Source organism: Tupaia chinensis, unplaced genomic scaffold (genome assembly GCF_000334495.1).
Source record: "Tupaia chinensis unplaced genomic scaffold, TupChi_1.0 Scaffold000086_1, whole genome shotgun sequence".
NCBI lineage: Eukaryota > Metazoa > Chordata > Mammalia > Scandentia > Tupaiidae > Tupaia > Tupaia belangeri.
The window spans coordinates 1,463,802-1,481,171 of NW_006159548.1; the positions used below are offsets into that span (position 1 = coordinate 1,463,802).

Here is a 17,370-nt window from a genome sequence, read left to right on the forward strand (position 1 = left end):
AGAATGTGTCTGGTACTTTGATTGGCATTGCATTACATATGTAGATTAATTTGGGTAGAATTGCTATTTTTATTATATTAATTCTTCTATTCCAGGAGATGGGATATCCTTCCACTTTTTTGTGTGTCATTTTCAATTTCTTTTTTTAGTTTCTCATAGTTTTCTTTGTGGAGGTCTTTAACTTCTTTGGCTAGATTTATTCCTAAGTATCTTTGACCCCATGCTCCTCTGCTTGTATTTTATTTGGACTGCAGTCTCTGCATGGCATGCATGGTGTCAGGTTCTATTACTCTGTCCAGGCTTGTTTCCTTCCAGAAAGTTTTCAAAGTCTCTTGTCTGTGTTGGTCTTCTACCGGCCTTTCACTGATGTGGCTTTATATATTTTTAAATATACTTTTTCATCTATTATTTGAAAAGTGTCAACAAAAGGATAAGAGAGGAACTCATTTACTAAGTCATGTATTGTTTACCATCTTTATTTGGTAACCTTCTTAAAATAATTTTGTTTAGACACTTCATCAATCCAGAGAAGTCCCCTATTAATCTGAACTAGTGAGAATGTACTGTAGCGTGGCTCTGGTGTCTCCATATAGAGCTAAGAGAGTTGGCCAGATTTATCACATCAGACTCTGGCACGTGTCCTTGGCATGATTCTGCAGCTGGAACCTATTGAAATTCCTTTTTATCATGGCTTCAGGGCATGTAGTGAAGATCACATTGGGTCAGGAACTATGCGGAATGAAGGCAGCAAGATCTTTACATCTGTTACAGTCAGCTCTTGGTAGGTCTTTCTCACTTCTGTGAGCTAGCATAGGCTTTTAATTTTTGTGAGATAAAACAAGTACAGATTATTTTATATGCTTCCACCTAGATTTTTTGGATGAAATAATTTTTTGTTTATAGTTTTACATTGTATGTGTGTGTGCATGCACAAGGGCGTGTCTGGGCTGACAGGTGTGCTCATGTATGTGTCTGTGCCTGTGAGATGGAGGGAGAGCTACTACAGGATCACAAATACTATGATCACAAGGATCAAATATTCCTTGAAGAACTTTATAAGGACTTTCCTCTATAAGTTTTCCAGTTATTGTCTGTGTTTAAGTGCTTCCTCAGGTGGGTAGAAATTTTATTTTATTTTATTAGGTTTTTAGACAGAATTTTGCTTTGTTACAATCTTTCTGCCTTAACCTTTCAAATAGACAGTACCCCCATGCCTGGCTTTTTAGGGAGGACCAAGAATTGAACCTGGGCCTCCTATACAGCCTCAGACAACCAAGTTGTAGTGTCTACCAGCACTTACTACTGTCACTGGGTCATACATCTTTTTTGTGTATGAGAAAGATAATGAAATGCTTATTTTTATTAAGATACCTGCTTTAGATCATGACAAAAGTTAAATATCCAGTGCAATATTTTTAGAATGGGAGTCACCACAAATCAAAGCATTTAGCGTTTGGTGTTTGAAATTGAAAAGAATGAGATGATATAAACTTTGTGTATTTGACATTGAGATGTCTTAGGCCTAACAGTGAATCTTGGGAAAAGCCCACAGAGTAGTCAGAAAACTAAAAAAACAGACAGTACTGGGTCAAGGAAGTTGAGGTGAGATAGGTTACCAAGGGAGGTGTGCATTGTAGAGGCTTCAACGGGGGAGAGAATGATCTAGAATCTCTTCCCCTGAAAGAGAAGAGAACAGTGCATGCGAGGCCTCGTGGAGACAGGTGTGGGTTCAGCTATGATTTGAACTTTGCACACTGCCCAGCTCTCCATATAAGGGCATCCTCTCCATTATCTGTGTCCCATACGGTAGACACAACTTCAGATTTTACTCATACTTTGACAGTTAACTGGATCTTTTGAGGTCATCTTCCCACTTTCTGAGCTAATCATACGTTTGGAGTTACTTCTCTTTCCCCAGGCTTTTTCTACTTGAGGCTCTCCTTTCCTTTAACTGAGGTCCTGAGACCCTGCTTCATCTATCCTCCAACCCTACCTTCTGATTCTTCTGTGCAGGGACTTAATCTTTCTCTCCATTAGTGCTTCTTTAATCTCTTCTCACTGCTGACTGACAAGCTCTTGGCCTGTTGGCCTGTCTTTTGGTTCTGTTAGTCCTGGGACAGCTACAAACGTCTGCCTTATTTACTTAAGGGCTTTCAAGTTTGAAGGCACTTGGAGTATGGGCTCAGCATCTCTCTCCATAGGAAATGGGCTTTGCACAGTAGTGTTTATGGCAGTAAAACGACACCCAGTTGCTGTTATTCATTATGAATATTTATTAAATGACACTAATGCCAAGCTCTGAGGCTGTAGTGAACAAGACAAAGCCAAGGGCCTTGGCTCTGGGCTCTGGGAGTTTATATTATATTAAACCACAAACAAACAAGCAATACAAATCTTCTAAAGAGAAGAAAACAATGAAAAATGAAACAAGTATTTTTATACGCAAACTGATTTTTAATTAATTGCAAAATTCCTTCAAAGGGCTCTTTCTGATCGGTGATGTTTTCAACTTTTCTTAGTCTAACATGCACACTTTAAATATTTCTGTGTTTCATTTGGGGGATGGGAATTGGGAATGGAAGTGGGTTAGGAGTTTTAATGACTTGCTTATTATTTTTGGTGGGACATAGCTCTTGGTAATCTGTTGCCATGGAAATCTAGGAACTGGGTCTAAAAATTCCAAGCTTATATTTTAGCCATTCCTTCTAGACTTTCTCAATCAAACTTATTATAAATATCCCAAGTAATTTGTTCTCCCTGTCCCATTACATTCTGGTTTTTAGTGACTGAAATAGGAGAAAACTGTAGTTAGAGTAAGTCAAAGTGTGGAAAACTAATCTGGAAATAATGTAGCACTAACTGTATGTATGTCGTGGAATTTTGCAAATTCTTGACTATGTGCATGACTTAGGACACTCAGAAGCATGTGGTATCATTCTTATATAATTACTGAGTAGTTGGAAAAGTCCATAGAAAAATATGTCATGAATTTTCTGACAATCCAATTTACTGTGATTAGTATTAGTGTTCTTTCTTTGTAACAGAGCTGTGGTTTGGGGTTACTAGTTGATCACAGTAGCAAATGGAGTTACTGAGTTCGATATTTGTCCCTTTTCTTTATGAAAATGAAAAATGAAAGAAATGCAAGCTCTTCTTTGGGAAGAGCTAAGTTGGAAACCAAGAACAGAACTCCCTTGAACATCCTTAGTGATGCCGTTCTGCACATAATTAGCAAGGAAGTAGAATATATCCTTTCTCATTATCCATTACATTTTTTTCATTAAACATAATGAAGTTTATGTGTTCATTTATGTAAATAATAGAGAGATCTGTTTTCTTCTCAAAGGTAGTCGATTGGTGTCAAGAGATTCGGTTTTTAATTATGCCTTTACCCCTTGCTGTGTGACTATGAACTTTACCTCTTCAAAGTTTCCTTGTTTATATATCAAGTGGTAACCTCACAGTGTTGATATGAAGATTAAGTAAGGTAATATAAGTTAAAGTTCCTAATACTCAAAAAGATTAGTTTATCTTACTCTCAGATAGAGACATTTTCTGGTGGGAGGAAAGAATATTATTGAGTCACTAGGGTAAGGGGCATAGTAACATACATTGTTCTGAAACTACATTTATTATTAGTTCTGTGGTCCCCAACTGTATAGATCAGACCCCATATTTCCAAATTTACTGATGAGGAGACCCACATTCACTTACATATATGTTACCTTACATAGAATGGTTATTTATATGGGGTGATAAGCTTTTATTTTTCAAACCTGCTTCCTAGTTTTACATGGCAACTGATTATCAAGAGCTTCTCCATAAAAAATAATAAGCATCTCATTAAAACTCCTAGCCCACCCCCATTACTCACCCCCACCCAATATGGAAATAATGAATTGGAGATCCAGAGGCATGTGTTAGCATCTTTTTATTATTATATTGCTGTTGCTGTAAGCATCCTTTCTTTGTCAAACAGCTATGGCTTAGAGCTACAATTGATCACAATGGCAAACAAAGTAGCTGCCTCCCCCACTTAAATATCTGTTATTTGTAACTTATCTTACATTTATTTATACATATAATGGTTCTTTCTTATGCTAAAAATGTTATTGAGTTATTAAGAATAAAAAAATCCAGTTTATTGAGGGGCCATGTGATCTTTGTTTTAGCTGGTCCCTAGGTGTCCTCGTTGTTCATTATCCAAGTAGGAGGTGAGGGGAGGCTTATGTGTCATTGTATTATAAGTGTATTTACATTTTTAATCAGTAAATACACATTTAAACATCATATTCTTCCTATGTTTCACATTCTTTCCCCTCTTTTTTACTGTATCTCATAGACATAATTTCAGAGGACTTTATGAATTGCTACATGTGTGCTAAAGCATAACAATGATTTTCAAACTTAGTACAGAATGTAATTAATTTTTATAGAAACAGTATGTACCTGCCAAGTGGGTACTTTGAAAATGAAATTGTTTTTGATTGTGTGAAACTGCTTGAAAATGTGATTCTCCAAAGCTTGCCTTTTCTTATAGCCAGAAAACAGTGATATGGAAATTAATTATGATTATGCACTCAAGACTGGTTCTTCTTTTTTAAAAATCAAACTTAAAAGAAAAAAAAAAATTCTTTGCACCAAGAACAATCCTGAGACATTTTATATGCCCTGGATTTTAGATGGAAAAGGCCCACTAGTCTAAGATGTAACGTATGTTAGGGTACTCTGTATTTCACCTTTCTGAACCAAGGTGCTATTTTCCTGTAGAACCCCTCCCACTCATTTAGTATAATGAGTTTACATTAAAGGCCAACACTCTAAACAAGAAGCACTGACTTCTTCTGACAAAGTGTCTTATTGGATGTCAGGTGCAAAATAACAGCAGACTGTGGTTAAGGGCTTGTTGTATAACAGGTTTCCTTTAAATGCAACACTCAGATTTCTGATTCCCATGTATAATCTCGTCTGTAATCTCTTTTGGCTCTTCTTGTCTCCTTTTATTTGGGTGATGTTTCTGATTAAATAGTGAGTGTTCAAAACAAAATGATGTATTTATTTGGTTGTATAGGTGAAGATGCTGAGGAAAAGCCAAGTGTGGTTCTTTCCGTGGGTTTATGTAGATGAGATGCTGGTTTACCGATTTGCTTGAGATATAATACACCAGATAAATGGTTTGGAGAAAACACCCCCTCCTAGGGAGGATGGCTACACTTCAGTCTCTTCTCCTCCGTTCTCCTTTTGGGATTTTGGACATGCACACACACATTTCCAGCATGTTTTTCATGCTGTCAGATCTGGGACTTGAAACATGAAGTTGACCATGTGGGATCCAGCTGCCTTAACCACCATGCCACCAGCTGGCCCAAGAATTTGTATTTCTAACAATTTTCCAGGTGATGTGGATGCTGCTGGTCTGGGGGTCCACTACTTTAGAGTGTTGGGAAGGATTGGCTCTGGTTCAGGTTCTTGGGGCATGGAATTGAGGAAATTTCTAGGGAAGGAGATGGGAAAAGATTGAAGAACTTCAGTATCTTTCTTAGTTACCCAGTAGCATTGACATCCTAACTTGTATAGTGTGTTGAAAAGCTAAAGATGAGTGAAGCTGTTAACCTTAATTACTTTTATTAATGGGGATCAGGTAAAGTTAGGAGGAGCACTAGATTTGGTTGTTCCTTATGTCAGCCTTTTCTTCCCCATCTGGGTCCTGCATCTTCCTTGAGAATGAGCCTGTCTCTTCTCCCCATAAAGTGTAACCATATAACCATACTGTAACTGTCATTTGGAGATTAGAGAAATGATGAGAAGGTATATGAAGTTTGTTGGAAAAATGTTCACATCAATCAAGATTACCATGATAATGAAAACCTCATTCATTTGATTCTGCTTATTTCACTTTTTGCAGCAGGTAGCACAAATGTACGAGTTTTCAAAGCAAAACAGTAAGTTTAGGCTTTTGCCCAGAAACTTCAATTACTTAGTGTAAAACTGCTTTCAAGCTATTTCAAGACTGTCACTTGCATACAATTGATTTGATAATTAGAAATCAGTGATACCTATTTATTTACATAAACTGCTTTTAATGCATGATTAGGATTGCTAAGTAGTCATTGCCAAAGAAATATATAATTCCGTTTCCTTCACTTATTTAGTCCAGTAGTTGGTTATGTTTTTAAATGTGAAGGGCAAAATTATGCCTACTTGTCATTTTCTATTTTTTTTTTTTGGATCTCAGCATTATTTTGGACATTCATATTTGTACCTAGTGTCTTTTGTGTTAAGTGGACACTAGAAATACAGTATGTGGCTCAAAGAAGAAAATGTGGCCTTCAAAAAGGTTCTTTTAATTTTGCTCATAAAGCACTTTTTCAGATTGTTACTTGCCTTTGAATAATGCCCTGTACTCATATTTTCCTAGAATAAAACTCCCTACCAGGTAAAGGATTTAAGAGATCTAGGCCATGCTTACTCAATGAAATGCAGCAGAGTGGAAAATACCCTGTATTGCAAGTCAAGAAAATTGTGATTTTTCTGATTTAGTAGTTAAAAGCAATTATATTATTTAAAGAGTTATTGTTATATAGACATTAACTTATTGGGAGTTAATTTTAGTCTTTTGTAAAATTATGTGTTGACGTTTCTACCTGAAGGGATTAAAGTCCGTAATCTGAAGAATTACTTGAAAGCAAAGGTGAAGCTGTATTCAAACTTTGGTGCTTCTTTTCAACCCTTGTCCTTTTGATGTGAAGACCAACCTGAGTCAGATCATTGAGGATTAGTGATGAATGCATTACTCAGCACCCTGTGGGGTTGGGTCAAACATCCTGACTTTGAAAAGTTACTCTTTTGCTTAGTAAGCTTAGAAATAGGTTCAACTACAGAACGAAAACGAGTATTCTGTTGATTAACATGGTCTACTTGAAAATGGCCAATGGCTCTTCTAGATGTCCCTCCTGGCTATGTGTGTAGAATAGTGTCTGAAATCATCAGCTGGATCACCAGTGAATTTTACTTAATTTTACATACAGTTGCTGTATTTCCAGGGAGATTGGGTCCTATGTATTGGGATATCAGAAAAGTCATGATGTATTTTTCTATGTTTTTCTATGCAAAAGTGTGTCCTGACTTTTCCAATTATCCAGTGTATTTGTGTAACAAAATCCATTCCCTTGACTTCAAGAAGACATTTGGCATGGTGAGAGGGCAAGGAATATGTTATTTGAGTCCTGCAAATGGGAATATATTAATAGACAAGAGGACCTGCTATAATAGTACTTTGAGGCAAAGCTTGGGGATTTTGGATCAGATGCCCTCTAAAGAGAGTTATTCTTTTCATTTTATTATTTTATTTTATTTATTATCATTATTATCTTTCAGTTTGCCATAGGGCATGTGCACTCACCAGAGAGAGAGAGAGAGAGAGAGAGAGAGAGAAAACAAGCCACTAGGTCCAGGACTGAAACTGCTGTTGGCCACATGGGAGTCCAGCACCTCAATCATCACACCACTTGCTGGCCTCAAGAGAGATATTCTTGATCATAGTATTGGCCTGAGAGGGGAACACAGGTGGCTTTTTGAGTCGCTCTAGACCTGAGGGAGGGGAGGTCTGGGCTTGCATCTAGGACCAGCTCTACTAAAGACTGAGAAAGAGCTGGTCACTACAGGTGACAGGAAAAGGCAGGGAAATCAGGTAGATGAGCATGTGCATAAAGAGCAATGACAAAAGACGAACTAGACCAGGAGTACATTTATTCTTATGCTTATGGTTTTAGAAGCTTCTTTCAAAATTTGACTTATCTTGAAATAGAAACTAGGCAATAAGACTTAAAGCACTTGGGATTTTATGTCCTTTCAGTAAGCCATGGGTGTACTCAAACTTGGACTCTGGAAGACGATTCAGGGGGGTTCCTAATGTGGTTGTAAAGCATCACTGCCATTCTCATCATCATCTACTGGTGTTTATGAAGTGTATAACCAATGGTCTTCGTGTTTTTGAAAAGACATATTTATTTAGAGTTCATTTATGCTTTTTCAGGTAGCCCAGCCATGACCCATAGGAATCTAACTTCCTCCAGCCTGAATGACATTTCTGATAAGCCAGAGAAGGACCAGGTAAGCAAAAAATTCTTACCTCTTTGAAATGTTTGACAAACATGTCTAAAACATGCCAGAGAAACATTGGGGATCATGGTGTCTCTCTTAAAGTGGACCATTGTGCACTGGTGGGAGTTCGCACTTCCTCTGAGAGAAGGGCAAGTCTAGCTGACTAGAGTTAGAATCAGAAGAAAAGGATTTAAGTCTTCACTCTTGGCCTTAAAAATGCATTCACTTGGATAATTTAGGTCTTGTCACAGCTTTAAAATATTGTAATAATCATCTCTGCTTCAGGTTTGTTGTAGGGACTAAATGAGATCACTTAATGAAAAGTGTTTTGGTCAACTATAAAGGGCTAAGAAATGTTGGCCACCATTAGCTCCTGAGGGCTACCTCAGACATAGGCCACAGTAGCTAGGTTGTTTCATTAGCTGTATCGACGTCTATTAAAACATATAGCAGGCAATCTACTGGAAATGAAGACCAATCAGGTTTTGAATTTGTTTTCTTTCTTCTGGAAAAAAAATATGGTTTTCAAAGATTTAGTGAGTGTCTATGGAGGGAGATTATATTTCAAGAATATAGAGTATTGGTATTTATAAATGGATGCCTCCTAAATAAAAACACTTAAAGTTTCCAAAAATAAAAAATCTGAGCCTGTTCCCTGGGGCTGTCAAGAAAATGGTATATGCTGGCAAAAGCAAGGAACATGAAGCAAAAAAAGTTAGTCTTGATACTTGTTCCAAAAATCGTCTAGTGAGGTGATGATGGACACCAGTTTTCTCATCTGTTAAATGGAAGCAATAATATGTAGTTCACCTTAGAAAATTGTAGGGCCTCCCCCTCTGAGGCTTCTGAGAATCATTGACAATAAGCCGATTAGAAAAGGCATACAGATTTGTGTTTAAGATATACCTTTATATATGGCAGCCATAGAGAATGTGAACTCAGAAAGGGGCCATATAGTTGTGGCTTAAATATTTCTTCACAGGGGAGAGGACACATGGAAGTACAGGTAACTTTAGAGTAAATCATCTTTATGGGGAAAGAGCATTCAGCACTTAGTGGTGAGTAAATGATTCTCCTTTGGGAGCTGGATGGGCCGGGAGATGACAAAACCTTGCATTTCTCAATCTTCCCTCTTGTGACGCAAGCTTAGTTAAGGAGACCTTAGGGAAAGGACCGGAGGTAATTGCTTTCTTCTTTAGTGGGTTCAGTCTACAGGCTGATAACGAATGTCAGTGTAAAGTTCTCCCCGGACTTTGGGGAAAAAAGGAGGACCGGAGATGACAGGGAGTAGGAGAGAAATCAGAGACGTTGGTTCTGAGTCTGTTTCTCTAATTCAGCACATCAAACTCCAGTCTTTGGGGAATTATTTTCTGAACCCCAACAAAATCAAGTATCAGATCCTTGCTCTGATGGCTTACTTTGTTATCTGTCGATATGTCAGAAGAGTATGGTTCTAGTTGGATTCAGCCTGGCAGGTTACTTAGATATCATGTACGTGAGCTTACTCTCTCTTTTTCTTTCTTAAGTAGGTGGATTTGAAATTCCATTTTGCTATTTTATTTAACACCATATTGTATTCCTCTTTAATTGACAGTACTTTTAGTAGTGACAGAGGTTTGTAGTCATTGGTAGCTTCTAAAAAGTACAGGAAAGGTGAAATTACATTTTTTCATGTGAAATGGCCCTTGGATTCTTTCTTCCTGGTTCTCACCAACACCTAACAGGGCCTTTATCATCTCAACTCTGAATTGCTAGAAAAGCCTTTGGAACTAGTCCCTCGTCCCCATTTCTCTTAGTTCTATATTCTTTTCATATTGTTGCCCTCATTTTTCTATTCTGGATTAAAACCTTATAATGGCTTCCTATTAAGTTCAGATTCCCTATATGACTCTTGAGATCATCTGAAATCTTGTGTTCTTCTTCTTTTTTTCGACTATTTATTTTTGCTCCTCAAAAGAGGGGTTCTGGGGGACCAGCAGTTAGTGTAATGGCTATGTCACTGAACTCCCATGTAGTCAACTGTGGTTCGAGTCCTGGACCCGGTGGCTTAAACTCATGCTGGGCACATGTACATGTGTGCCCAAGATCCCGAGAGGAAAAAGGAGGAGAAGGGATTGCGGTGTGGCCATCCCCCCCGGGGGGGGGGTGATTTCTTACTTTCTGTCTCTCTGTCTCTCTGTCTTTCTGGTGAGCGCACACACCCTATGGCAAAAATCTCTCCAATAAATAAATAAATAAATAAATAAATAGAGGGCTTCTCTGTTGTGTTTAGGATTAAATACTTTTCTTCTCCTTTACATGGAAATTGATTCATGACTCCTGGAACCACTCCTCCTTCAAATGCTAATATGCCCTTTTTTCTTTAGTTTTAGTTTTTTGCTATAGAATGTTTGTGTTCACCAAAGAGAGACACACAGAGCGAGGGAAAGTGAGAAATCACCCCGCTCCAGGTGGGGTGGCCATGCTGCAATCCCTTCTCCAGTCTCCTCTCGGGATTTTGGGCACCCATGCACACATTCCAGGCATAATTTTCAAGCTACCATGTTGGGAACTCAAACTGCAGAATTGGCCATGCGGGAACCCATTGCCTTAACCTCCATATCACCCACTGGCCCAGCCACTGTGGATTGTTTTCCTTCCTTGTGTGTTCTTACCTTTTGAAATGATCAGGAAGAAAATTATTTGAATATTGCATAGGTACATACCTGTAGTGAAAAAGGGAGAACTTGGGCCACTAAAATTTTTATCAATATTATTTTGCCTGTTTTAAATACATTCAATATTTACTGAGCAATGTCTTTTTTTGTTGACAGGTTTTTTCTATAGGGCGCGTGCGCTCGCCAGACAGAGAGAGACAGAGAGATAGAAAGCGAGAAATCACCCCTCCAGGGGGAATGGCCACGCCGCAATCCCTTCTCCTCCATTCTCCTCTCAGGATCTTGGGCACACACACATGCACGCTCAGCATGAGTTTAAGCCACCGTGTCTGGGACGTGAGCTGCGGTAGACTTCATGGGAGTCCAGTGATGTAGCCATTATGCCAACTGCTGGTCCCGCAATGTCATTATTTATGAGATTTTCCAGGGGTCTTGAAACTGGATAAAGGCACCAATTCAAGTCAAGAATATCTGATAGATTTTTTTTAAAGATTTATTTTAATTTTATTCATTCATTCATTTTTTTTTTTTTGTTTTAACTTGATAAGAGAGAGCCATACAGAGAGAGAGAGGGAAAGTGAGAAAGCAAGCCACCAGGTCTGGGACTTGAACTGTGGTTGGCCATGTGGGAATGTCCAATGCCTTAACCACCATGCCACCTGCTGGTCCCTCTGATAGTTTTTTTTTTAATATAAATTTTATTATGTTTTATAAATTCAATCACTGTATATTACAGCATGGACAATGAATTTTCCCAGTATGAATACAATGTATATTAGTCCAGGTAATGGTATTATCATACACATTATCATCAACAGATAATTTTCCATTTCTGTGCCCCATAAATGTTTTCTTTCTTTCTTTTTCCCTTTGATGCTCTTCCTCTCACCAAGGAAACCTTTTCTTAAAAAAAATTATTTTATTAGGACAGCTCTCCTCTTGCCAGGAATTTGATGATAAGCTGTAAATACTGGCAGAGAAGAATGTCTTCTTTTCCTGGGTCTATTCATATTGCGTCATATGCAGAATTTTGATGCCTTAAGATGCGTATTACATAAGATTTTGATTCCAGTAATAGAAGAAATATGTTGGAACATTATCATTTAGGGGTGTTGATTTTCTATAAAATCGGAGTGACTGAGGTCTTTAAAACCAGAATCTGCAGTGTCTATCACGAGCATCTCATAATTCATCAAGGTTTATGTTATGGTGGAATCAGGAAGATTTAATTCAGGAATTTTTTTTCCTTTTGTTTTCATAGCCAGTACCTGAAGGTTGATAAATATTTTATTATAAGAGTGACTATCTACCTAAATTGTATCTATTACAGTAGTCATGATTAATTCAGTGAGTTCCTTCTCCCTCAAAGAGCACATAGAACCTCTGTTCTCTGTTTCCTTTCAAAGAGTTCGAAGGAAAGCTTTGTAACTAATCTATGATCTCTTCTGTAACCAAAGATCCAGTAGGAATTCAAACTAATATTTCTAGATACACCTACTATTTTCGTAATTTAAAATACAAAGGTTCCCAAATCATGTGTTTTTTTTTTTTTTTTTAGTTTCAGTTGTCATGTGAGTGTGTAATCAGCTGTGAGGAAAAGAAAGTATTTCTCATCATTTCGTCTCTTAAATTTAAGTCTTGTAGAAGCGCATGTTTACTTGTACAGTACTTTAAAAGGGTTGTTTTGCTTTTTAGATTTACTAATAATGCAGTAGGACAGGGCTGAAGGAAAATGAACTTGCAAATAAGATGAAGCTGATTTTATTTTTCTAAACCTTTTTTCTTCTTTTGAGTAGGAAAAAAAGGTTGCCAGGCTCAAATTTGTTTCGAAAAAGCTTTTATAATTAATTAGCCGATGTCCTGGAAGTGGTCTTGGCAGTAAAGTCACACTTGTCTACATGTTTGTCCAAGTTGGCCTGAAAAACTTCCATCAGATCTAGACTGATGTTTCTGATTGACTGATTATTTTGCCTAGATACAATCTGAACAGTTGTGATGGTGCTCCGAACCCCCTGGAGCTATATAAATCCCCAGTAGCCCAAGAAATGCTCTTAGTGTTCAGAGTTATGGAGAGGAACAGAATCGCTCTTTATGACAACCACATCATCGTGACAAAATCTGAGGGCCTATTTTTTATGAGATTCTGTGTTGGAAATCATAAGAAAGAAATCTGTGGACTGCGCTCTTTCTTTCTGGCTCTGCCAAACCTGTGTACTTAGGATTTCAGTGGCGGCTGCCTTATTGAGAAATAGCTGCTCAAAATAGTTAATAGCAGAAGAGCATAGCCAAAACTGAGGTGAGTCAATGCTTAACAATATTCCAACTTGGATGTTATATTTATTAAGCAGAAAAACACCTGTGGAGAACGAGATTGAACAAAATACATCTGGAACTCATTTAGCTGTAAATCTCCATAAATAATCTCTTTTCTTTCGTTGCTATGGAGTACTTTTTTTTTTTTTTAAACATTATCCAGTTATCTTCCCCAATTACCTTCGAGTAATTTATTTTGCTATCTCCCTTTATCCTTTTTCTGTTCTTTTAAAAATGTACATGCCCATGAGATGGGGGCTCAGTATATGGCTTTAGTGTCAGTTGTCATGTGAATGTGGAATCAGCTGTGAGGATGAGAAAGTTTTTCTCATCATTTCACCTCTTAATTTTAAGTCTTATAGAAGTACCATGCTTACTGGTTCAAGAGCTAAAATGGTTGACTTTTTTTTTTTAAGTGTACTAATAATGTACTAAAGTCTCCCAGTTTCATGAATAACCTTGAAGGAAATTGTAATCTCTAGGTTGCGGTAGATACAGTAGATGAGAAATACTCTTAGGGACAACTTAAGGCTCAACTAACTGCATACCTACTTACCACTTCTGTGATACTCATTTTTTAACTGTAACAGCTTATTGGAAATTTATTCCATAGGTCTCCTGGTGGAATTTGGCCCATGGCTGATTTCTGAAGGGTATTATAATCATTTTAGCACCATCTCTTATTGCCTATTATCTTTAAATACACTTGGGTCCTTTGCCTCCTATTTCTTTTTCTTTAATGAGACAGAGGGAGATATTTTGGACAGGATTTTGCCAGGTCATCACATGCCCCAGCTCCCAGCCAGCCAGGACCGTAGGCATGTGCTGCTGCACCTGGCCTGCCTCGTCCGGTCACCTGTGTTCCTCGGCCACCGTGCAGTGGTTCTCTCCTTCGTGCATCACCAAGATTGGGCTGCTTGCTTGGCTTCTGTTTTGGAAGTCTTGGTCTTTTGCAGAAAGAGACCTGAATTGAAATATTATGTCAGAGAGTAAGATGAAGAAACTGTTAAACCACATATAAGTTTGAAATTGCTAAGTCGTGACTGCCTTAGAATGAAGTCTGGAAGGAAATATCCATTGACTGAACAATCCTAAGCATTTTCTTATACCTCCAGGTTATAGGAGCAAGCTGACCCAGGTCTACTAAGTTGCCTTTTTCATGGTCTTGAAGGTATATTTCAATTTGGAGCTCATGTGATGCCTCCCTTACCATTAATAACGATTTCTTGTTCACCGTGATGGAATGGTGCAAGAGCGCCTTCTTTTCTTTTTCACAGCTCAGCCAAATAAACTTAGAATATATGACATAAAGGCCAGCAGGTGATATGGTGGTTAAGGCACTGGATTCTCACATGATTGACCATGGTCCGGGTCCTGGACTGGCAGCTTGCTTTCTCACTCTCTTCCCCAACCCTTTCTCTCTGGCAAACTGAAGAAGAATAGGAATAAATAAAATTAAACAAACTATTTTATATATACATATATATATGTGTATATATATATATATATGTCATAGACAAAAAGTATGCAATCAACAATTATCTTTGTTGTTGGTGCACTCTTATACTACAGGTTACCAATATCTGACCAGACCTCATAAAATACATTTGTTGAAGATGCAAATTTTTACAGAACCAGAAAAGAGCAATACCTTCACATGGACACCTAAGGACATGGTTACATATATATGTGTATATATATATATATATGTCATAGACAAAAAGTATGCAATCAACAATTATCTTTGTTGTTGGTGCACTCTTATACTACAGGTTACCAATATCTGACCAGACCTCATAAAATACATTTGTTGAAGATGCAAATTTTTACAGAACCAGAAAAGAGCAATACCTTCACATGGACACCTAAGGACATGGTTACATGTAATTCTTTTTTAAACTAAGAGCTTTCGGATTCAAAGTGTATGAAATCATTGTAAAATTTAAAGGGAGCAAAAATTAATAAAATAGAAAATAAAAATTCGTAGATTCTAGCCCTTCGAAATAAATCTCTATCAGAGTTTGATCTAGAATCTTCTGGACTTTATTGATGCATAAATATTTACATACTTGCAAATATAAATAGAAATGGAGTCATACTATTCTGCAACTTGATTTTTTAAAATTAACAGTACCATGGACATATACCTTTTTCTTCTTAAGGTCATATAGTACACATATATCATACTTACTTGTAAGATCTTCTATTAACACTAATTTTCAATTCTTTGAAATTACAAATAAGCCTTTGAGAAGCCATCCTTATAAAATTTCTGCATTCTTTCATGAGTATTTCTGGAGGACAAATTTTTGTCATTAAAATCACTGGATCACTGGGCATTGCCAATCCAATTTCTTTCCCAAAAGATCTTATCAATTGTGTCCTAGATCTTTTAAACACTTTAATAGATCCTCCTCTGCAAAGACTCAGTTTGCCAGTCAGATTTGAATTTCTCCTTTATGGTTCATTGCACCGAAAGCCTAGCAACTCAGTGAAAGTGAAAAGATCTCAGAAACTAATATCTGCCTCCCAACTCATGTTGGAGGCTTTCTTGAGAAGCTTTAAATTATAGTGACTAAGGGCCAGCAGGTGGCATGGTAGTTAAGGTGCTGGACTCCCACATGGCCGACTGCGGTTCAAGTTCTGGAGCTGGTGGCTTGCTTTCTCACTTTCTCTCTCTCTCTCTTTGGTGAGTGTATGCCCTGTAGGAAATTAAATAATAATAATGATAAATAAAATTAAACAATTCTTTCAAAAAATTATAGAGGCTAAAACTAGGTTTATTTCCTGGTCTCATTGAATGTACAGCAACTAACCCCCACACTCTGAAGGGAAGAAGGTGAAAAGTACAGTAGATGTGGCCACCTGTATGTTTCTTACTGCTTCTGCTGAAGATTTTGCTGTGTCCAGCTCTGAGAGACTTCTTCAGGCTCTGGGAGTTTCCTCAACAATAAACAAATGGCTTCTTCTCAAGAATCCTTCTTGGAGGACCAGCAGTTAGCATAATGGCTATGACGCTGGACTCCCACGTAGTCGACCGTGGTTCACGTCCTGGACCTGGTGGCTTAAAACTCACGCTGGGCACGTGTGCGTGTGTGCCCAAGATCCTGAGAGGAGAAGGGAGGAGAACGGAGGAGAAGGGATTGCGGCGTGGCCATCCCCTCTGGGGGGTGATTTCTTGCTTTCTGTCTCTCTGTCTCTCTGTCTGGTGAGCGCAAGCGCCCTATAGCAAAAAACCGCTCCAAAAACATATATATATATATATATCCTTCTTGGTGGTCTACCTATGGGACAAAAAGAAAAATTGTAAGAAGAGTCGGACAGTGTTCTCTTTGAAGCCTTATTCAACACATTTGCAGTTTGGCTCTGCCTCTCCTTCTCTCTCCTACCTCCCAAGGGAGTTTTAAGTGAACTTTGGTCCTGACTATATAATTAGTTAAAGAAAAAGTTTTCTACCTTATCTGGAAGTGCTTTACTAGGAGCTTTGAAGGACTGTTGTCATCTGGGATAGCTAATGAAAAGATCAGCAAACCACTCTCTGCATGTAGGGGCACATTTGCAGATTCTGTTGCTCCCCTATTTCCCTCTCAACAGGGAATCTCTACATGAGAGGTCACACCATAGGAGGAAGTTTCTCTTGTTTTTCTTTAGAAAGAGAAGGGTTTCCCACTGCTTCTAGCTTGCTCGTCTGATTGATCCAGTGGCTAGTTGATTTGTTTGCCGCAGCAGAATCTCATGACCTTGTCCATCGCCACCAGAGCTTCTTCATTTCTCCACGTGTTGCCGCTATTGGTCTGGCTTCACTGACTCTGAACTGAACTGAAAAGAAGACACAATTCTTTTTCTTATACCATTCAGAGGGGAGAAGTAATGTTTTTCCTATAACCTGAAAGTCAGTGGTTGATCATACCAAGCTGACACCCTGCCTGTTCTGGGTTCTTTGCATACATAGATGAAGGGGTAGAAAGAACTGAGTCATTGCATCGGGAGCCATTGTAGACTTTGAACTTCACAATAAGCTGTACAATTGATCATTCAGGAGCTCTTCCTGATAGTACTGAGTCTACCTCTGAGGAAGGGATGATTAACAGCTAACAGAGACTGGACACTTACACTAATGCTTTTGGTTGAAACTATCAGCTCACGTTTACATACTAGCAAATGTGGCAGTGAAAGTAATAAGTAATTTCCCTAAAGTTAAATAGTGTCTACATGGTAAAGCTACATTCTAATCCTAGTGCCTGTGCTTTTGTTGTTGTTTGCTATCGGGTGGGTGCACTCACGGGAGAGTGGGAGA

General features: G+C 38.1%; 1 protein-coding gene across 3 annotated transcripts in view; it reads left to right on the forward strand.

The window, feature by feature from the left end:
- The window catches only part of SLC4A4 (solute carrier family 4 member 4), a 493,683-nt gene that overhangs the window by 295,905 nt on the left and 180,408 nt on the right, over positions 1–17,370 (forward strand). For all 3 annotated transcript variants that reach the window (XM_006142902.2, XM_014585732.2, XM_027769728.1), the window contains one exon: positions 8,036–8,112. In XM_006142902.2, coding sequence (XP_006142964.2) covers positions 8,036–8,112 — 77 coding nt within the window. The remainder of the gene's footprint in view (positions 1–8,035; positions 8,113–17,370) is intronic.